This window comes from Neoarius graeffei, chromosome 24 (genome assembly GCF_027579695.1).
Source record: "Neoarius graeffei isolate fNeoGra1 chromosome 24, fNeoGra1.pri, whole genome shotgun sequence".
NCBI lineage: Eukaryota > Metazoa > Chordata > Actinopteri > Siluriformes > Ariidae > Neoarius > Neoarius graeffei.
Genome location: NC_083592.1, coordinates 14,958,183 through 14,981,603, shown reverse-complemented (window position 1 = coordinate 14,981,603; position 23,421 = coordinate 14,958,183). Strand labels below are relative to the sequence as shown.

The following is a 23,421-nucleotide window of genomic DNA, read 5'->3' as shown; positions in this document are numbered from 1 at the left end:
GGCCGACCCACTCTCGTGGTCATACTCTTGACCTCGTCATCACAAAGGGTCTTACTGTTTCTAATACTGTTGTTGACCTGGCCTTATCTGATCATTTCTGTGTTTTCTTTGATGTTTCTATGTCTCCTCACATTCAGAACAGCTCAACAACTATAGGTAGGAGAGTCATGAAAGACAACACATGTGCTCTCTTTGAGCAAGCTCTCTCTCAGAACTCAACCAAAATGTCAGACTCTGTAGATGATTTACTGGAATTTTTTAATTTAAATATGACCCAAATTATGGATGATATTGCTCCATTCAAAATCAAAAGAGTCAATGATAAGCAGAAAGCACCATGGAAGCAGTACCCGGCTGTTAAACTGCTAAAGAGAGAATGTAGAAGGACTGAAAGAAAATGGCGCAAATCTAAACTTCACATCCATTATCAAATCCATAAAGAGATGCTTTGTAATTATAATTATGAAATTCGTAAAGCAAGACAGTCTTTCTTCTCCAACATCATCAGCAGGAATATGAACAATGCCCGTGTGCTATTTTCAACAGTCGAGAAGCTAACCAATCCCCCACCACAATTAGCACCTGAACTTCTCTCAGTTAATAAATGCAATGAGTTTGCATCCTTTTTCAAAGGTAAAATTGATAAAATACGGCAGAATATTTCTCATAATATATCTCAGTTGCAAAAAATTGAAAAATTGCAATCACCAATGACACAGATAGATAACTTCAACACAATGTCAGAATTTTGTTTAATTGATTATGAGACTCTTGAAAAAAACTGTACAAAATCTCAGTTCCTCAACATCTGAACTGGACATTCTGCCCACCAACTTTTTTAAGTCTGTTCTTCATCTTATAAGTACAGATGTGCTTCAAATTATAAATACTGTACATCCCTGGAGACTGGCGTTGTTCCTGTGTCCCTAAAAAAGGCCGTTGTAAAGCCCCTTCTTAAAAAAAAATAATCTGGATCCTTCAGTGTTAAATAACTACAGGCCAATATCAAATTTACCATTCATCAGGAAAATCCTGGAAAAAATTGTCTTCAATCAATTAACTGCCTTCTTGATATCAAACAGCCGTTTTGATAATTTTCAGTCAGGATTTCGTGTCAATCATAGCACTGAAACAGCGCTGATTAAAGTTATAAATGACATACGTCTTAATACTTGAACACAGGGTTGGATTGACTGGTAAAGTTATCAATTGGTTAAATTCATACTTAAAAGATAGAAGCTTCTTTGTTACCCTGGGAAATTGTTCCTCAACGTCAATGTCCTTGACCTGTGGTGTCCCCCAGGGGTCAATTCTTGGACCATTACTTTTCAATCTTTATATGCTCCCACTTGGGCAAATTATCAATAAAAATTCAATTTTGTATCACTGCTATGCAGATGACACCCAAATGTATTTTGCTCTATCACCTAATGATTATGCCCCCCTTGAATGTCTCTACCAGTGTATTGATCAAATCAATAGCTGGATGTCGCAAAATTTTCTTCAGCTGAACACAGATAAAACAGAAGTAATTCTATTTGGAAAAAAGATGAAAGACTCAGGATTACCACTATTCTTGACACAAAAGGGATTAAAACTAAAGAAATGGTTAAAAATCTTGGTGTTTTCATTGACAGCGAGCTAAACTTTGACAGTCACATGAAAGCAATCACTAAAACGGCATTTTATCACCTAAAAAACATTTCCAAACTAAGAGGACTTATGTCAAAAAATGATCTGGAAAAACTAATACATGCCTTCATCTCTAGTAGGGTTGATTACTGCAATGGCCTTTTCACAGGCCTGCCAAAAAAGACCATCAAACGACTTCAGCTGGTTCAAAATGCAGCGGCTAGGGTTCTCACACGAACAAAAAGAACAGAGCACATTACTCCAACTCTAAGGTCCCTTCACTGGCTTCCAGTAAGCTACAGAATTGACTTTAAAGTATTGCTGCTGGTATACAAATCTCTAAATGGTACAGGGCCCAATTACCTCTCTGATATGTTGCAGCGGCCTAACCCAATCAGATCTACCAGATCAAAACAGAAAAATTTACTATTAAAACCAGTTGTTAAAACAAAGTATGGTGAAGCAGCTTTTAGCTACTATGCAGTACAGCTATGGAACCAACTGCCAGAGGACATTAAAAATGCTCCTGCTGTTGGCAACTTCAAATCTAGGTTAAAGACCAAGCTGTTTTCAGATGCTTTCTGTTAAATAATTAATATTGTCTTATTTACATTTTTTATAATCTTTACTTTCTCTGCATGTTTTAAATTTACTTTAACTTTATTCTATTTTATTGTTTATTCTATTCTGCTGGGTTTTTTTTCTCATCCTATTTGAACTACTACTTCATTTTATTATTTTATTTTTACTATTGTTTAATTCTTATTATTTTCTTTTAATTCTTTTCATTCTTTTAATTAATTGTTTTAGAATAAAAATAAAATTATTTTATGTAATTTTATTTCTCTATTGTTTACTGTTTTTGTACTTACTTCTGTAAAGCACATTGAACTGCCATTGTGTATGAAATGTGCTATATAAATAAACGTGCCTTGCCTCACCCTATCTCTAAAGGTTAGCCCAGTCACCCTACAGAGAAAGCTCATTTCAGCCACTTGTATCCATAATCTCATCCTTTTGGTCACTACCCAAAGCTCATGACCATCGGTGAGGGTTGGAACGTAGATTGTCTGGTAAATCAAAAGCTTTCCTTTACGGCTCAGTTCCCTCTTCACCACGACTCTAGCGAATGTTATCCATAAAAATCCCAGGAGTTCAGCAGTTATAGAAATATTCAAACCAGCTTGTCTGACATTGACAATCATCATACCATGGTCAAAATCACTGAGATCACATCCCCCCCCATTCTGATGGTTGATGTGAACATTACCTGAAGCTGCTTGACTGTTTCTGTCTGATTTATGTATTGCACATCTGCCATACAATTGGTTAATTCAATAATTGCATGAATGAGTAGGTGTTACAGGTGTTCCTAATAAAGTGCTCAGTGAGTGTACATCTTGCTGTTTTTGCTAACAAAACTGTAGTTTCTCTTCAGCTGTTCTATTTCTGTTTCATTTTTCAGATCCAAACAGCACCATGGCCTTCGATTCTGCTAAAGCTGAAGCAAGTAACTCCACTGACGATGATTATGTTTATATTTATATTGATAATTGTACATCGGCTCCACCAGTGGCTCCAACACTTTGCACAGATGAGCTGTGTGTTTTACTGGCAATAGCCAATGTGATTATTATGTTTCTTGGTATCACTGGAAATGGTTTGGTGATCTGGATCGCAGGGTTTAAGATTAAGAAAACGGTCAACACCATCTGGTACCTCAGCCTTGCTGTGTCCGACTTCCTCTTCTGTGCCTTCCTGCCTCTAACTGTGGTCTATTCTGTTAAAAAAAGTTGGGTCTTTGGGCACTTCATGTGCAAGTTGGCACCCTTTGTCGTGTTACTCAACATGTTAAGCAGCATCTTCCTCCTCCTCCTCATTAGCGTGGATCGCTGTGTTGTGGTGATGTTTCCTGTTTGGGCACAAAACAAGCGCAGCAAATGCAGGGCCTTGGTGATGGTTCTACTGGCCTGGATTTTCTCAGTATTGCTTAGCTTGCCAGTGGCCATTTTCCGAGAGACAGCGGAAGACAACTCAGAACAAATCTGTTACAACAAATACGCGCATGACGAACAACATATTACTGTAGTGGTATGCCATTTCATTTTTGGATTTGTGATCCCCTTACTGATCATCATCATTTGTTATGTTGTCATCATCCGAAAGCTGAAAAATAACCAAATGGCAAGCTCCAATAAGCCATTTAAGGTCATGACAGTACTGATAGTTGCTTTCTTCATTTCCTGGATGCCTTATCACTTTTTTAAGTTATGGGAACTAAATCGAAAAGATAGCATTGTCTCTGATGGACAAAAATTTGCAAGCACTCTTGCCAGCGCCAACAGCTTTATGAACCCTTTGCTTTATGCTTTCATGGGAAAAGACTTTAAGAAGAAATGTTATGCACTTCTGTCTAAGATTGAGAACGCATTCGAAGAGGAAGCCAAGAGCACACTCCGAGGGACGTCTGTTACGAACACAGGAGATAGCAAACATACAAATACTTCTGTTTAAAGGCCTTGTACAGATCCTGTATTAACAACAAGAGGAATTCATATCAGCTTCTGTCATCAAACCAATGGATGAAGTTCATAACAGCAAACTAAAGAAATACAAATAAACAGCGCTCTGTATAATATTGAATAATCATCTCAATGTATGATAATCCTTGCTTTAAGAGAATGTATGTGGAAAGAAACATTTACACAGAAGTATTTATGAAAAGTATTCAGGTACTGAGTTTGAATTCTATATTCAACTGTTCATAGCTATTATAAGTGATTACAGGAACTAGTTTCACAGATTAGTTGTATTAATTTTAAATAGAAATGTATGTGAAATGTATGTTTTGTTGTTCTTTAAAAATAAAAAGAACTGTCAGCAAATTGCTCTGCTACAGGAATAATAAAACACTTCTGCACATGCTATTATAGGAAAATAATCAACTTAGGGTGGGAACAGTAACTTTGCTAACCACTGGGCCAGCTCATCAGTGATTATTTTTCAATAACAGTATGGCCCCAAGAAATTAATTCCTTACATACTAGCAGTATTATAAAGTTTAGGTGTTACTGGTTTGTATCTTTAAAAAAAAGTGCTAATGAAATGATCACAATCTGAAAATATATGCAAGAGCATTTATTGTCACCTTCTACATCACTCTTTATACTTATTCACAGATTGTTTTTAAGTTGCCTTTTATTTGATATTCACCTTATATTGTTCCAATATTTGCGTTAATGCCTAATAAATGTGATTTTGCTTTCTTTCTCTCCTTTGAATATTAATTAATACTATAACTATTTTTTTGTGATCAACTTTTTTATTGTTTTTTCTTGGGGGGGGGGGGGGGGCAGACGGTTACACAGTACATTCATTAAAAAGAAACCTTCTGGTACACATGGATAGATGCATACAGTCCATATAGTCCTTTCAGTCCATATACCAGGGTATGGCCCACAAGGGCATTACAAGGAAAGAGAAAAACAGATAAGTAAAAACATAAGAAGAAAAAAGCACTCAGCCAAAAACAAAACACAATAATGGTAGTAATACAAATTAAAATTATGTAGACATACTGTAGGTACACTCACTGAAGAGGGGATTTACTTAAATCTTGAATTCTACCTAGGAATGATTGCCATTTCTGTAAAGTGGAAGGCATGGCCTTGTTTAGTCTAGCTGTGTGATATTCTAAATTAACGATATTGTCCAAGTCGTTAATCCAAAGTTTACGAGGTGGAACCTGGGGGTTAATCCATAATTGCAAAATTACTTTTTTGGTGGCTGTAAAGCTTGTCATCAACATTCTCCGTTGGATAAGGGCATAGTCTAGATCAGTGATGTCATTCAGAAGACAAATGTGTGGTGTTTTTGGGATATTGATGCCCAGCAGTTTTGAGAGGTCCTTTATTACACTAGACCACAGATCTGCAATTATGGGACACTCCCAGAACATATGTAAAAACGTGCCAGGTAGAGCATTACAAATGTTACAGATAGGGCTTGGGGCACGGTTCATCTGGAACTTCCTGTAAGGGGTTGCATACGCTCTATGGATAGTTTTGTAATGAATTAGCTGGTGAGCTAGATTCTTTGAACTTTGAGAGAGATTGAGCCATATTTCATCCCAATCCAGTTCTTGATTGTATGTGGAGAGTTCTCTGTCCCATATTTTCTCTATGGCTAGTTCACCAGCAGACTTGTGTAGTAAATTGTTGTAAACCAGAGAGACTCTGCCTCTTAAGTTATCAGAGGGTTGAACCCATTTTAATAGTGGATGAATTATAGGTGGACGGTCCCATGGCACGCCATATGCTCGGAGAGCAGAACGTAGCTGGAGGTAGACAAAGTATGATGAAGCAGGTAGATTAAATGTGATTTTAAGATTCTGAAATGAATGCAGGCCATCCGTGTCAAACATGTCATTTACAACATTTATGCCCTGTGAAGACCAGTGTGAGTTGTGGAATGACTTGCCACCAATCAGAAATCGGCTGTTATGCCAGAGAGGAGTTAACGCACCTGTATGGAGCTGGACACCCATGCATTTCTCTGCCTCTTTCCAAACTTTTAAGGAGTGTGCAATTATACAACCAAGTTTAAGATTGGGTTTAGATCTTCCAAGTCCAGCGAAAAGCAAATCTTGTAACCTATGGGGCTTAACCATGGCATCCTCTATAGATCTCCAGGGGACTTTTGAGCTGGGGTCCATCCAGATATGTAGCGCTCTTATCTGAAAGGCCCAATGATAAAACTGGAAATTCGGTAAGGCAAGACCCCCCAATAACTTGGGTCGCTGTAATGTTGTCAACCTTATTCTGGGGCGCTTACCATTCCAAATGAATTGAGAGATTGATGAGTGGATATCTTTGTAGTAGTTGGGAGGGGGAGCTAAGGGAATCATAAAAAACAAAAAGTTGATTCGAGGTAGAAGATTCATTTTTACTATATTTACTCTTCCTTGCAAAGATAGTGGCAGCCTATTCCATCTTTTAATATCTATTTGAATATTTTGTAGAACCTTGACAAAGTTTTCTTTCACAATTTGCGGGATTGTTGGAGAAATGTGAACACCTAAGTAAGTGAATGAGTCCTTAGTGGGAATGCACAGGGGGGTTTTACTCTTCCCTATGTTATTAAGTGGCATCAAGATGGATTTATCCCAGTTTATCTTGTACCCTGAAAGCTGACCAAATTGCTCAAAGAGCTTCAATATTCGAGGGACTGATGATTCTATTTCTGCTAAGAACAAAAGTATGTCATCAGCAAAAAGTGATATATGGTGATCCACGCCATAGAGTGTGACAGGTTTAACATCCCTACTTTGCCTAATCATTTGCGCCAAGGGTTCCAAACGAAGACAAAACAAAATAGGAGAGAGAGGGCACCCTTGACGTGTGTCTCTCTCCAGCTGAAAAGGTGATGAAATTTTAGAGCCTGTTAACACATGCTGTCGGCGAATTATACAAGACCTTTATCATACTCATAAATTTTGGTCCAAAACCAAACTTTTCCAAAACAGCCCACATATATGACAATTCTAGCCTGTCATACGCTTTCATCGCGTCCAGTGAGAAGACAGCCATAGACTCAGGGTAGGTGTCGGCAGAGTTTATAACGTGTAAAAGCCTACGTATATTGTCTGATGCTGTGCGCCCTTTGAGGAATCCTGGCTGATCATAATTTATCAATTTACTCGCATATGCATCCAATCTGTTCACAAGCACCTTAGTGTAGGAGAGAGCATGAGTGGCTCCTCAGCCAATGAGAGGGCACGTCAGGTGTGGAGGGAGAGTGGAGAGGCGGAGCGGAGTTGAACAAAGGGACAATTCGAAACATGGCGGCGAGCACATGAGCCGGAGAAGTTTGGTGCGGTGAAGTTTTATTCTGTTGACTAGGAAACTTGTCATTTGCAAAGTTCGGGTGTTGGAACGGTGTGAGTGGTGACAGCTGGCGAGTCTCTGCGAGAGGACGGCGCTGGGGTCCATGAACACTGGTTTGCTCCAATCCGAACAGGTTGAAAGTTCCCTTCATTCTCTCCCTCGCTCTCCTTCCACGGGTTTGTGAGTATACCCTGCCACCTGACCTCACGTAAAGCAGCACTGTTTTAAGGAGTCCTTTACAACTCCTTAAAGACTAAACATTTGTGCAACTGCTGGATTAAGTGCTATGGACCTGAGTAACGTCATTTCACGTTGAGGAACTGTGCTCACAATTGCGTTTTTGGACATTCGGAACTCCGTGACATTATTGCCTGTATTCCTACTCGTGTATGGTGATTTTGATTTGTACACTGTAACGTTGAAGGTCTTTCATTTATGTGGTGGTAGCCTTACTTTTGATTGCCCTAGTGAGTGTATTAAGGTGGGCTAATCAGGCTTATTTTGATTTTTTTTTGCAAACGAAATTTACTGTTTGATACTATTATTCAGTGTATCTATTAGTGCAGTCCCGGGACCCATAGGTTTGTTAATTGTGTTGTGTGAAACACCTAGGTTGATATTGAAAATAAGAGTGTTGGGTTAATAAGAAACTGAATGTGTTAAACTGCCTCTGAAGGCCCCTTTGTAACAGAAATTTAAGTGAACTACTGAAGATTACTTATCTACTTTTATTTTGTTTTATTATTCTTCTAAAGATATCTCATTATTTCATTTAACATTTGCTAGTAGCCTTGGAGCTTAGAGCTCTAATAAAATAATTGGTTTATTCAAACTGGTTTCTTATTCTAAGTTGTGGGGTGGGAAACATAGACATAACACACAGCTATACATACACACACACATGCACATATCTCAAGTAACTACTATTCCTATACCAGCCGCTATCCCATTTAGTTTTAAGTAAACTCAGGTTAGTTGTCTTTAAGTGGGCGCTGCCCCTTACATTAGCAAAAACTTTCACATCACAACAAATCAAAGAGATGGGCCTAAAATTACCACAATCCAGTGGATCTTTTCCTTTCTTTAGTAGTAGGGAGATAAGAGCCCTATTTTGATCTCTATGGAGAGAACCAGTTTCCAGTGCGTAGTTAATGGAATCTAAATAGAGAGGGCCAACTATGTCCCACACAAACAAAAGTAGCTCAGCCGGTATACCATCTATTCCTGGTGACTTCCCCCTGTTAAGAGATCTAAGAGCAGTAGTAACCTCATCTAGAGTAAGGGGAGACTCTAGTAGTTCAGCTTCCGCCTCAGAAAGCTTAGGTAGCTCAAGCCCATCCAGGAAGGATTTGCTATTTGTGTGGTCCCATTTGACTTCTGAGGCATATAGATCTAAATAAAATTTTCTAAAAACTTCATTGATAGATGCAGGATCAGTAAGGATACTACTATAACTATTTTTAACAAATTGTTTTAATTTGATTATCTTATGTATTAGTTTGCAATGTTCAGGTCAGTACTTATGTATCATTTAAAGTTTATAAATAAAGTTTCAGTTTTCACACACCTTTCAGCTTCCTGTTAAAATAACCTGGTCACTCGAAGGGCACTTGATACCTCCGTCAAGCCACATATTACTGTTAGAACCTGCGTCTGTCCTAGTTCAGATGCGTCGATATAAGAGCGCTCTGGAGCAGGGTAAAAACAAACCACACGAATGAAATCAATCTGGTTTATTCATGCACTGCTCAGTGATACACAGAAAGAGCAGGGTTTATATACATCAGAAGCTTGCGTGACAAGATAAGTAAGGGGCTCGGGGGCACAAGGTGAAACTCGCCAGATAAGGAGTCGTTTTTGTTATACATGAAAGAGCAGACCATACACCCCCTAGAACAGGAGGAACCAGGAATGTGGTTTCAGCGAAACTAGAAGGAACAGAGAAAATAAAAGAGTATGTTCTCGCGATTATGCACGTTTACCAGGGTGTGAAAGGGTCATAAAGCTCAGGACAGCTATGCACGAGAACACACACAATCTTACAATCCCCTCTTTTATACTTTGTTTACAGAGTATAACTACAGTTTAGACTCTAACGTATTGACAGACATAACAAGACTGATTAGTATGTTGTTTAGCAGTCCAATTGGCAAATCGCCAAAAAACGTTGTCCTCGTGGCTGGCTTGAGCGGGATTCCCTGCTCCAAGCGCTAAGACCAATACCAGAAGGAAAGTCATACTGGTCACTGACTTTGTTCTTTCTGTGTCCACAGGATGTAGATAGTTGAAGGTAGCCCAGGCTCACGTGTCTTCCAGATTCCTCAGTTCAGAAGTCTGCGGGACGCACCGACCATCCCCTCTTTGTAGATCAGCCGAAACCGGATCACTCCGGATGCTGGAAAGGGGATCCCTGAAAAGGCCGTCAGCTATTGTCACAGCAACTTTCTGAAACACAAAAACCTGTTAAGCATCAACAATATAGATTTCTATTACATTGGAGCCTTCTTTATTCGACTGGCATGAATCCACTGTGGAAAAAGGTCAGTTAGTACAGCCGTTCGAGTTACAGCGAGCACATCCGTGGGTTCACTGTAGGGCGGTTCCTCCAAAGGAGCGCCTAATTTCGCAAATTTCTTTACCAACACTTTATCCCCTACCTCAAAGGGGTGAGTGGGTGCCTCAGGAATGGGAGGCTTTTTGGAATTTAGTCTCGTCCAGTACTCATCCAACACCCGCATGAGACCCACGGCGTACTCACTGAGATGTACATCAAGATCACTCGTTCCTATAGCCTGCATACCTCTGCGCCAGGGTGTAGGAAAAGGCCGGCCCATCACGAGCTCGTACGGAGACAGGTTGTCGAGGGCCACTTGAGCGGTCATTCGCATGTCAGCGAGAACTAAAGGCAAAACTTGTACCCAATTTTTAGTACCAGCTTCTTGCATGGCTTTACGCAGCTTACCCTTGATTGTTCTGTTTGCGCGCTCCACAATGCCGGAGGACTGCGGATGGTACGGGATGTGGAAACGCCAATGGATCTTTAAGTCTTTACACAGTTCTTGTGTCACCTTAGAGGTGAACGGCGTACCTTTGTCAGAGTCTATCCCTACCGGGAGACCATAACGCGGAATGATTTCTTGCGTCAATTTGTTTACCGCCGTGCGAGCGTCTTCTTTCCCGCAAGGGAAAGCCTCCACCCATCGTGAAAATTTGTCGACCATGACCAAAAGATACTTAAAGGGGCCCTGCTTTGGCATGTGAGTAAAGTCAATCTGCCATTCCTGGAACGGCGTGTCTGGTAAAGGAATGTGCTGATGTACCGCGCCTGGTTTAGATGGATTATTCTGGGCGCACGTTAAACATCTGTCTAGAATGTGATGTACATCGGTGTGTATTTTGTCAATACAAAATGTTTTGGATAAATCCTCCACTACCCCTCTTCGGCCGCGGTGAGTGGGACCATGAAACTCGCGGACGAGAAATGGAGTGCAATGTCTAGGTAAACAAAGGCGGCCCTGAGCATCGATCCGAACGCCGTCAGACGGCTGCGCGCCGCATGAGTCCCAGAAATGGTTGTCTGAGGCCGAAGCGGAGGCCTGGAGGGAGATCAAGTCAATGTCCGGAAGAACGGCACTAATCATACGGCTGGATGAGACCAGGGAGAGAGTAAGCGAAGGCGGAAAAACACCGGAGGCAGCCGCGGCTTTGGCAATGCGATCGGCGAGAGAGTTTCCCCTGATCTCAAAAGAGTCCCCAATACAATGAGCACGAGTCTTAACAATGGCTAAAGAGCGCGGGAGAAGACAGGCGGTGATTAAATCAGTAACAAGTGAAGAATGAGAAATGGGCTTACCGTCTGCAGTGGTGAACCCACGCGAAGCCCAAATCCGACCAAAGTCGTGAGCAACGCCGAAAGCGTAACGTGAGTCAGTGTAGATAGTGACGTCTGTGTCCTGAGCAATAACACATGCACGGGTTAGAGCGTATAGTTCGGCAGCCTGAGCCGAGGAGAAAGGAAGAGAAAAAGCTTCAACAGTTTCATCAGGAAGGCGGCACACAGAATAACCACACACAAAGACGCCGTCAGAGGGGCGTAAGCACGAGCCGTCCACAAACAGCGAATCACCTGAAAGTAACGGGGTGGAGCGTAAGTCGGGGCGGATACTTGTCTCGAAAAGAATGCTAGAAATGCAGTCGTGTGTTTCAGAAGGAAGAAAATCATCCTGTGAATTGAGGAGGCGCTGAAGCGCGTGCGCGAGAGAATCAAAGGAGGAGGAGGGCTTAACAGTAAGGTTTTCGGTGGCCAAAAGAATAGACTCATATCCAGAGCGACGCTGAGCGGATAAATGCTGGGTACTGAGGTTCTTTAAAACGTGCACTACATCATGTGAGGTGTGGAGAACGAGCGGGTGAGACAAAACCAGCCGTTCAGCGTCCGTGACCATGACAGCACATGCAGCCACCGCCCTGAGGCAAGCAGGGAGACCCTGTGCCACAGAATCGAGAGTTTTAGAGAGGAACGCACAAGGCCGCATACCCCCCCCGTGCTCCTGCGCCAAAACCCCAGACGCAGTTCCCTGCTGGTTGCACACATATAAATGAAACGGCAAACGGTAATTCGGAAGTCCGAGAGCAGGGGCCGAGCATAAAGCCTGCTTCAGGGCCCTGAAGGCCGTCAGCATCTCATCAGACCACACCAAGGGCTGAGTCAAAGGGTCCGAGTGCAGAATTGCAGAGCGCAGACACTTGTCATAGGTGGAACAGTCAGGAATCCACTGGCGGCAGTAATTGATAAGTCCCAGGAAAGCCATGAGGGCGTGTTTTGTGGCGGGCACCTGAGTGTCTAGGATGACCTGCACACGCTCGGGGCTGAGCCTGCGGGAGCCCTGGGAGAGATCGTGACCCAGATATCGAACAGTGGGGAGGCAGAACTGAAGCTTAGTTCGTGAGACCTTAAAGCCTTCTTGCGCCAGAAGAGAGAGGAGAGCGAGTGTGGCTTTAGCGCAAAGGTCCTCGTCCTCCGCCGTTACCAGAAGATCATCCGCGTACTGGAGCACGGAGGAGCCCGAGGGGAGGCACAAATCGGCCAAGGCGTCCCTCACTACGGCTGTAAAAACCGCGGGGGAATCGACATATCCTTGGGGTAACCTGGTCCATGTGTACTGCTTTCCCCTGTGCGTAAAAGCGAACAGGGGCTGCGTGTCGTGGCCCACAGGGACGCTGAAAAAGGCAGAACAGAGATCAATTACAGAGAAAAAAGCATGTTCACACGGAATCGAGGCCATAAGAGAGGGAACGTCTGGAACTAATGGGGCGACTGGGATAATTAACTCATTAATCTTACGCAAATCCTGGGTGAAACGCCACGTGCCGTTGGGCTTCTGCACCGGGTTCACTGGAGTGTTATAAGGGCTAACACAGGGAACGACCACACCTTGCTCTAGGAGAGAACATAAAACATCATCAATGCCAGACAGCTTAGCGGGGGAAAGGGGGTACTGTTTTACATATACTGGCGAAGAGTGTTTAATGACCGCCTCGTAAGGGGTACAGTTAACAAAGCCCACCTCGTCCTTATGTTCCGCCCAAAGAGAAGCTGGGAGATCAGAAAGAGAGGGTGTGAGGCAGGTAACGGCACAAGCAGCATTGAGAAGGTTAATCAGGCATGCAAACAAAGGAGTGAGAAAACTTCAGTAAAGGATCAAGGGCACAAGTAACAGAAAGGGGGGGCGTGCAACTGGAATGGAAAGGAACCCCTTCTATTCCCACAGAGCTTACAGACCGTGTAGATAAAGGACCCGCATATTCCCTCCCCACTGAGGACATGGTAGCCCCGGTGTCGAGTAAAAAAGGATATTCAGTCCCTGCCAGGCATAAAACAATAGTGGGAAGATCTTCGTTAAGAGGGGAGCTGAATAAAAGATTTAACATAGCAACGGTCGGGGTTTCATCGCTCTGAGGGCAGCCCTATGGGCGGGCAGGATCTCTCTGCCCTGTGGGGCTTGAACCGGCGCGCATGACGGGTTTCTCGCGTTCCTGCTCATCTCGCTGTTTCGCATGACATTCTCTTATCCAGTGCCCCTCTTTTCCACAATAGTGGCACTTTCCATTTCTCCTCCCTCCCCCGCCGCGCGGTCCCGTTCGGCGACCCCTCTCCTGTCGTCCATCCACCCGTCCGCCCGGCACAACAGATAAACATGCTTTATTCGTTTTACAGTCTAAAAGACCATCGCTCTCCAGCGTGCGCACCCGCTCCCCGGCCTGACGGAGGACCAGATTATTCCGGTCACTCCAGTGATGTTTTAATACACTCTGTATTTCGGGGCGACAATTAGACAGAAAGGTGGACAAGAACATTGGGTTCGGGTTTGCCAAATCAAGTTCAAGACCTCCCAAATGTTGCCAAACTTCCCCAAAGCGTTTCCAAAAAAGCCGACGTCAGCTCAGAACGCTCCTGTTTGCAATTAGTGACCTGTGACAGGTCTCTATTTGCTTGTTTTAAGGCGAGCAGGTATCGCGTCAACTGCTCGCGAAGCTGCTGCAGCGCGTCCGGCGTGTCTTTCCAAAAGAAGGTAGACACGGTGCGCTGGCGAGGGCGACCGTTTTCCCCTACCGGAGGCAATTCCTCCTTAACATTAACAGCAATATCGTTGACGGGGCGGAGGACCTGTACGTTTTCTAACAGGGCCGTCTCATCGTATGCGCCTCCTAATTTATTTTGCAGAATAAACCGGTAATCAGCTCCCGTAAGCTGACAATTACGAGAAACATTAATTAACTAATCAACAAAAAACAAGGGCTTATCGGGTGACGGAAGAAGCGAGATGATGTCCTTAAGAGCCGACGGGGACGGAGGAGTTATATCAATACCACTGCGCTTTGCAACCCATACACAAGCAGCGTTTTGTGGCGGATAAGGACGCGAGCCGGCGTCTGGTCCCACATCGTCAGGATTATCCCAATCATCATCGTCATCGGTGTCATCATCGGTATCGTCACTACTTTCTTCGTCTTTGCCGTTCTTGGCTGATGCAGGCGCACCCTTTATCCCTCCGGGACGCTGCCCTCTGTCAACCGTGGGGGGGGGGGCACGCAGACACAGCAGCCAGGGACGGATAAATTTTAGGAATCGTTTTTACAGCTGACGGCGATTTACCAGTAATTTTTCCAGTCTTACTGTAAGGCGGAGGTTTACTGTCTAACGAGGCTGGAGGAGCAGAATGAGATTTGGATTTTCCTAGCGCCGCCTCCTCCGTTTCCTTGGTGACGGGTGCAGCCCGAGGCTTCGGGATGGATTTCAGGACTGAACGGGGAGTATAAGCCTGTTTAAAATTATCCCAAATCTTCTTCATATCATACCATTTGGCATATCCATCCCGCATATACGGGCGATCCCAGCCGGGGTCCCCTAATCCCTCATAAATCATGCGATAGGCCGATGCAAGATAACCAGGATCGAAAGTACCTCGGCGAGGATATGAAGGAATTTGAGGGTTGGCCTCGGTCCAACCTGCCAAATTATCGAGCCAAGGAGAAACATGATAAGCGAAACCGCACCTAGTCATCCACTCGGCCGGGGTTTCCCCTGGCGCAGGTTTAGGGAACGAGCTTCCCATCGTACAATGACAACAAACGGATCTGAAGAGGAACAGACGGAAATGTGTCGTAAATTTGTATAGCGCGCTCTTCCTGGACTCGAACCAGGGAAAACTGTCCTCCGTAGGACACTACGAAACTACTGCCAACCAGGTAGTCAATCAAACATGTCTTACCTGATTGAGAGTATCACGTCGGGGTCACCAAATTGTTAGAACCTGCGTCTGTCCTAGTTCAGATGCGTCGATATAAGAGCGCTCTGGAGCAGGGTAAAAACAAACCACACGAATGAAATCAATCTGGTTTATTCATGCACTGCTCAGTGATACACAGAAAGAGCAGGGTTTATATACATCAGAAGCTTGCGTGACAAGATAAGTAAGGGGCTCGGGGGCACAAGGTGAAACTCGCCAGATAAGGAGTCGTTTTTGTTATACATGAAAGAGCAGACCATACACCCCCTAGAACAGGAGGAACCAGGAATGTGGTTTCAGCGAAACTAGAAGGAACAGAGAAAATAAAAGAGTATGTTCTCGCGATTATGCACGTTTACCAGGGTGTGAAAGGGTCATAAAGCTCAGGACAGCTATGCACGAGAACACACACAATCTTACAATTACAATATCCAGATGTTTAGTAATCTGGGACGTGGATCAACATCAAAATCAAATCACTTGAAACTAGGATAATACTAAAGCTGTACACCAAATTTCATCAAAATTCATTCACTACTTTTTGAGTTACAACCACAATTCCAAAAAAGTTGGGACACATATCATCATTAAAAGATTCAGAGAATCGGGAGAAATCTCTGTATACAAGAGACAAAGCTGGAAACTGACATTGGATGCCTGTGATCTTCAGGCCCTCAGGCGACACTGCATTAAAAGCAGACACGTGTCTGTAATGGAAATCACTGTATGGGCTCAGGAACACTTCAGAAAACCATCGTCTGTGAAAACAGTTCATTACTGCATCCACAAATGCAAGTTAAAACCAGATATAAATAATATCCAGAAACACTGCCACCTTCTCTGGACCTGAGCTCTTTTATGATGGACTGAGGCGAAGTGGAAAATTGTCCCGAGGTCTGATGAATCAAAAGTAAAAATTCTTTTTAGAAATCATAGACACTGCATCCTCCAGGCTAAAGAGGAGAGGGACCATCCGGCTTGTTATCAGTGCACAGTTCAAAAACCAGCATCTGTGATGGTATGAGGGTGCATTAGTGCACATGACATGGGTAGCTTGTACATCTGGGAACGCATCATTAATGCTGAATGATAGCAGAGCTCTTGTGCGGGCCAAAGGCCCGTGCAAGCGGAGCCCCATAGGCATAGAGTGGGGATACATAAAGAAACTCATCGAGTTGTTTTCTGATGGTTTCAGTCCTGCGCGTGTGTGCCTGCTGCCACAGGAAACCCAACAACTAGCGAAGTGAGTAGTGAAGTAGAGTAGTAGTCAGGACAGTATAGTAGTGAGTAACTTGTCACCGTTGTCGCCTGACGTCGCCGTGTGTCATGTACTCGCGTGACTGACATCACAGGCAAACCAATCATGGCGGGAAAATCTCCATGCACGACACACGTCATGCCTGAATTTTTATTTTTAATTTTTTTGGCGATTCTCGATATAAAACAAAAGAGATATAAGAAAATTCTACAACCCAGAAACAGATGGGAGCTCCGCTTTTAGGCAGCGCCTAAATCTATATATTATATACATGTTTCAGAGAAATATGCTGCCATCCAGACAAAATCTTTTTTAGGGAAGGCCTTCCTTCTTTCAGCAAGACAAACTGCTTTCTGCACATATTAAAGCTGCATGGATCCATTAGTAAAAGAGTCTGGGTGCTAAACTGGCCTGCCTGCAGTCCAGACCTGTCTCCCATTTAAAACATTTGGTGCATTATGAAGTGCAAAATACAACAAAGGAGACCCCCAAACTGTTGAGCAACTGAAATTGTCTATCAGGCAAGAATGGGACAACATTTCTCTTTCAAAACTGCAGTAATTGGTCTCCTCAGTTCCCAAAGGTTTACAGTATTGTTAAAAGTAGAGGTGATGCAACACAGTGGTAAACATGCCCCTGGCCCAGGGGCGTCAGAAGCATTTTTAATGTGTGGGGGGTACACACTGGTGGGGGGTCTGAGAGTCCTCTCCCAGAAAATCTCATCTCATCTCATTACCTCTAGCCGCTTTATCCTTCTACAGGGTCGCAGGCAAGCTGGAGCCTATCCCAGCTGACTATGGGCGAAAGGCGGGGTACACCCTGGACAAGTCGCCAGGTCATCACAGGGCTGACACATAGACACAGACAACCATTCACACTCACATTCACACCTACGGTCAATTTAGAGTCACCAGTTAACCTAACCTGCATGTCTTTGGACTGTGGGGGAAACCGGAGCACCCGGAGGAAACCCACGCGGACACGGGGAGAACATGCAAACTCCACACAGAAAGGCCCTCGCCGGCCCCAGGGCCCGAACCCAGGACCCTCTTGCTGTGAGACGACAGCGCTAACCACTACACCACCGTTCTCCCAGAAAATTTTTAATTAATTAGATGCCATTTCCTGCATTCTGGTGTATTTTTAACAGGTTGTTAAACACCTCATTTTACCTACAAAAGTCACTTAATTCAATGACTATTTTACAGACTCAACAATAAGTCCTCATTCAACTAGTCCATATACCGTATTCATCAGTCTGTTTTTAAACCCACTGCCATGCCTAAAATAATGAGATGAATGTAACACAATTTATCACCAATAATGGCTTTATGGGTGCATTTTACTTTTTATTTTGTGTTTCCTTTTTTATTTAGTTTTAGATGTAACACAACATGCCACTGTGCCAAGCAATACTGGCACTCAACTGTATGTTTAAAAATAAGAATATTCACAATTTCACACAATGAACAGGCATGACATGGCATCATGCAAACTTCATAACACAAAATCAAACTGTGTCAATCAACGGTGACACATAAAAAATAACTTCACACAAGCTGACTTGACCTCATTCTTGGCATTACAATAAGGTAGGCCTACTGGGTCTGAATTAAATAACAGCTAACATTAAGCTAGCTGATACATCTCCTAACATTGACTAGCCAGCTAACTGCACTAACATTTCCATTGGGAGAAAAAAACCCTGTCCTGTGGGGAAATTTTGACTTACTTTCCACTTCTTTGTAAAGAATGTCCTTATGTCCATTGTGGCTGGGGAGGGAGCAAATACTGCAAACAATTCATCATCAACCAAGAATACCCCATTAGGCTAAGCTTATTTCATTGTTTAGTTGAATATTAATTTAATGTGGCCTAGGGTTAATTTTGAGGGCATATAACAAAAGAATAAGGTTTTAGCAAAAGCTAGACATTGTGAGGTGGCAATGGGGCTGACATCACCTCCTCCACTTTCAAGCAGCTGCACCAAAATGTCTCTGCTTGCACTAAGATTCACTTCACTTGCGTGCGGTGAGTTGTTGTAGGTAACGCCCGGAAAACCCAGAGTGGATTTTCAGTGGTATGTGTATTCTCTTATCGATCAAGTGGAATGGATTCTTTCATGAAGCAATAGAAACAGCGCTGGGTGAACTAATATTTTATGTTAAATGTGTGTGTGTGTGGGGGTGTGGGGGTGTCCAAACATGGTGGCGATGCCCATGCCCTGGCCCAACTTTTTTGAAACGTGTTGCTGACATCAAATTCAAAATGAGCATGTATCTTTCCAAAAACAATAAATTTTCTCAGTTTCAACATTTGATATGTTGTTTTTGTACTATTTTCAGTGACATATAGGATCTCCATGATTCGCAAATTATCGTGTTCTGTTTGTATTTACAGTTTTCACAGCGTCCCAACTTTTTCTGAATCGGGGTTGTATGTTGGGAACAGACAAAAAATTTCTGGATCTGCATACATATCTGGATTTGCATCAAAATCTAATCAATGGTTCTTTGCCCACTTTTCCTCCAAATTTAATCAAAATCCGTTCACTACTTTTTGAGTTACGTTGAGAACAATCAAACAAACGGAGGTGAAAACATAACCTCCTCCAACAAATTTGGTGGAGATAATGATACAAGTTCCACAAAGAGGACAAATCAGCTCACTATCAATCAGTCACTAGTGAACCAGCTACAGAACAAAAACATGCCTTACCTGTTCAGCAGAAAAATCTAAAAGTCCATCAGTCCTGAACCCTTTTGCTTATAAATTCGTGACTTTTTCACTTACAGACTCTCACTCTCTCCTAATTGGTTACCAGTTCCAGTCCATCACTCTGAAGTCAGACGTCTTTTGTGCCTGAAGTTGGGGTATGATGACTTGTGACATATCTGACATCTCTTGTGATGTACGCATACAAATATTCCCATCCCGTCACCCCTTTTTTAACTTCTGACTCAATAATTTTTTAAAATTAGTATTTTTAACCAAAGCATATCATACACTCTAGCTTTAAGAAAAAATTCATGGGACTTCATTACACTAATGCAGATATGTGAAAAGTAATTGTGATAAAAACATCCACCAGATTTAAAGGAAACTGCCGGCTTACAAAGAACTAGATGTGCATTCAGAAATGTTGTTTTTATTTTTCTTCTGCATTGCTTTGATGTTTGTTTATTGTAACACACAAACCAGATACTGTATGAATTTACTGGATATATTATATAATTAGCAATGTATTTCAGCATATGGCAATGCCAGTAAAGAATGCGATTGCATTTCAAGCTGTTTATTATCGAGGACCTGTACAGTATGTGCCTCGTTCGGGCAGGTACAAAAATAGTCCATCGTAGTACATTTTTTCCCATGTTTTGAGGAAAGGAAAGCCAGGTCTGTCCACAGTGACATAGTGTATAGCGAAAAGAACATCATGAATCAGCATCATACAACTTGTAGTCATCATTAATAAATTGATAGTATTACATTACATTCATTCCATTGAAAATACATTCAGATAGACTGGCGTTCTGAGGCTCTGTCAAAAAATAGTCGTGACATTATGTCTCTTTCAGTCTCAGCCATAAAGTATTAAAGCCTTACAAAAATATATATGTTCTGGAAGCTATACTTGGTTTTCAAGCAGGTTTTAAATGTAATGTTTCATGGAGGTGATATGACATTTTCATCCTTAAACTGGTGACCAAATCTGAAATAAAATATTCAGCTTCTCTTTAGTTGATGTTGCTTTTTTATGGTAGCTAGCTAATATGCATATGAAGAAATAAAAGAGGATCATTTGTCACATAGAAGTGTTAATAATAACTTCACATACATTAAACATTTCTAATATGACATCATTAAAAAAAAACATAACCATAGCATGTTTTCAACTTTAACAGGAAAAGCTATCACAATTAATTATATAAATATTCAAGTTTAGAATGTTTTCAGGTATTCAGGACACACACACACACACACACACACACACACACACACACACACACACACACACATACACACACACACACACACACGTACTGGACTTTTTTAGTTTCAGGTTGAAGTGAGGTGTCAAATATAATATTCAAATAGCCCAAATGGCTGTGGGATTACATCTGGAATGGCGTACTGGCCCTTTACTGCACTCCTGTGCTAAAAGACTGAAGGTAAAAACAATGAAACACAGGACACAATACAGCACACACACACATCAGTATTGTGGGACTTTAAATGAATTTCGCAGGACTTTGAGTTGTATGAAAGTGCTGCAAGGCATGAGGATCATTCTCGAAAGCTCCCATGTTGTTGGAGAAGGTGCAAAGCTTGTAGATTTGGCAAATTGTGGAGCAGAAAATAGCCAAAACAATTTGCATTTCTGAAACATATAAATCTCTGGGAAACTATATCACTTTTCAAACTTATTGTAACAGAGACAAACAACCAATAAGCCTAATTTTAGCAAAGTTGTATGTAAATCTTTTCCAAATTGATTTTCTTCATCCTCATGCGTGTTCATAAATGTCAGTAAATTACCACGTGCATTCTCAGTTCGGCTGATTTACATTTAGTGACGCCTACAAAAATCCATGAAAGGCAAAGCTCACAGAGCTTAAAATGACAAAATGACAGCTAAACAGTGAAAGGGTGCCTCCTTAGGCGACACAGCGTGTCCTAAATCTTCCACTAATGCAGCTCAGCCACTGCAGCACATCAGCTACAACAGATACACACTCTTCGTTCTTTCATAGGGTGCCATTACTTTTGTCCTAACTCAATGGCTTGTCTTATTTGATTTTGGTTAATTTATGGATTTGTCTTGGATTAATATAAAATGAGTTTCAACAAAATGTTCATGAAATCTTTGTTTAATTAAAAGAAATATGGTTGAAGCTTAACACTGCGATTCAAATATAAATATACAGGAAGTTATCAGCAGTTACATGATTTGAAGCCAGTCAAACGAGGTTCACATCAAACGCCGAGTCTCCTTACATGTAAATTTACACAAGCTCAAGCAAATCGAATTGGATTTTCGTGAATAGCATTTCCTGTCCATGCTCTAGTGAACGATTTACAATTAAACAAGTTCATATAGAGCTTGCTAATGATGCCTAAAATGTGAAAGGCACATGCTGTCATGGTAACAGTAAAATAATGAACCGCTTATTAAAGTAATGGCTTGTTAACCTAAACACAAGTCAGTGAAACAAGATGAAAAATCTGTGGTGAATCATAAAAGTCCTGCAAGCGTTAATGAATCATTATTAGACTATTAAAGTCTATCATTTTTCACTGGTCTGAAGAAGTTGGTGTGAACACATAGACAGTTCCTTGAGCCATTATTCTTTGCTTTTAGACTTTCAATTTCACAGTAAATCCTGAAAAAGTGGAGTGCAAGCTCATTTAATGGCAACAATCTCTTCTTCCCAAGGGGAAAAACCACCCACTGTCGCATTTTTTAATGTTGTTCAAAATCACATGATCTTGCAAAGAACTTTCTGCAAACAAGAAAGAGAGAGAGAGAGAGTCTGGAAATTAAAAAAAGTGTAAAAGTTGAGTTCTTAGAAATCTGTAGCATTTCAAAGCTTCTTCCATTTCTGTATACAGTGTCTTGCAAAAGTATTCATCCCCCTTGGTGTTTGTTCTGTTTTGTCACATTACAAGCTGGAATTAAAATGGATTTCTGGGGAGTTAGCACCATTTGATTCATACAACATGCCTACAACTTTAAAGGTGCAAGTTGTTTTTTATTTTTTATTTTTATTGTGACAAACAATAATTAAAATGAAAAAAAAAAACCCCAGAAATTTGGAGTGTGAATAGTTTAACTAGAATAATATTCACCCCCAAAAGTCAATACTTCGTCGAGCCACCTTTTGCTGCAATTACAGCTGCAAGTCTCTTGGGAAATGTCTCTACTGGCTTAGCACATCCAGCCACTGGGATTTTTGCCCATTCCTCAAGACAAAACTGTTCCAACTCCTTCAAGTTAGATGGGTTGTGTTGGTGTACAGCAATCTTCAAGTTATGTCACAGATTCTCAATTGGATTGAGCTCTGGGTTTTGACTAGGTCATTCCAAGACATTTAAATATTTCCCTTTAAACCACTCCAGTATAGCTTTAGCAGTATGTTTAGGGTCATTGTCCTGCTGGAATGTGAACCTTCGTCCCAGTCTCAAACCTCTGGCTGACTCGAACCAATGTTCCTCCGCAATTGCCCTGTATTTAGTGCCATCTATCTTTCCTTCAGTCCTGACCAGCTTTCCTGTCTCTGAAGATGAAAAATAGTCCCACAGCATGATGCTGCCACCACCATGCTTCACTGTAGAAATGGTGTTCTCAAAGTGTTGGGTTTGTGCCACACATGGCGTTTCCCATGATGGCCAAAACGATCAATTTTAGTCTCATTTGACCAGAGGATCTTCTTCCATGTGTTTGGGGAATCTGCCACATACTGTTGGGCAAACTCCAAATGTGTTTCCTTTTTTTTCCTTCAAGCAATCGCTTTTTTCTGGCCGCTCTTCCATAAAGCCCTGCCCTGTGGAGTATGGCTTAAAGTGGTCCTATGGACAGATACTCCCATCTCCGCTGTGGATCTTTGCAGCTCCTTCAGTTTTATCTTTGTTGCATCTCTGATTAATGCCCTCCTTGCCCGGTCTGTGAGTTTCGGTGAGTGGCCTTCTCTCATCAGGTTTGTAGTGGTGACATATTCTTTCCATTTTGCTATAATGGATTTAATGGTGCTCCATGGGATATTCAAAATTTGGGATTTTTTTTTAAATAACTCAACCCTGATCTATACTTTTCCACAACTTTGTCTCTGACCTGTTTAGAGTGCTCGTTGATTTT

General features: G+C 42.0%; 2 protein-coding genes across 2 annotated transcripts in view; one reads left to right on the top strand and one right to left on the bottom strand.

Moving 5' to 3' along the window:
- Positions 1 to 3,111: 3,111 nt before the first annotated feature.
- LOC132872901 (chemerin-like receptor 1) lies at positions 3,112 to 4,822 on the top strand. Its single transcript, XM_060908017.1, has one exon. It carries the CDS (start codon positions 3,112 to 3,114, stop codon positions 4,144 to 4,146), a length of 1,035 nt encoding a protein of 344 aa, XP_060764000.1. The 3' UTR covers positions 4,147 to 4,822.
- A 4,413-nt stretch (positions 4,823 to 9,235) lies between these two features.
- wscd2 (WSC domain containing 2) overlaps positions 9,236 to 23,421 on the bottom strand; it is a 243,045-nt gene continuing 228,859 nt past the window's right edge. The window contains exon 10 of the mRNA XM_060906764.1: positions 9,236 to 9,977. Coding sequence (XP_060762747.1) covers positions 9,940 to 9,977 — 38 coding nt within the window. The 3' untranslated portion in view covers positions 9,236 to 9,939. The remainder of the gene's footprint in view (positions 9,978 to 23,421) is intronic.

What these genes read in the sequence shown, in the direction of transcription:
- LOC132872901 (XM_060908017.1), top strand. Translation starts at nt 3,112, where the DNA reads ATGGCCTTCGATTCTGCTAAAGCTGAAGCAAGTAACTCCACTGACGAT.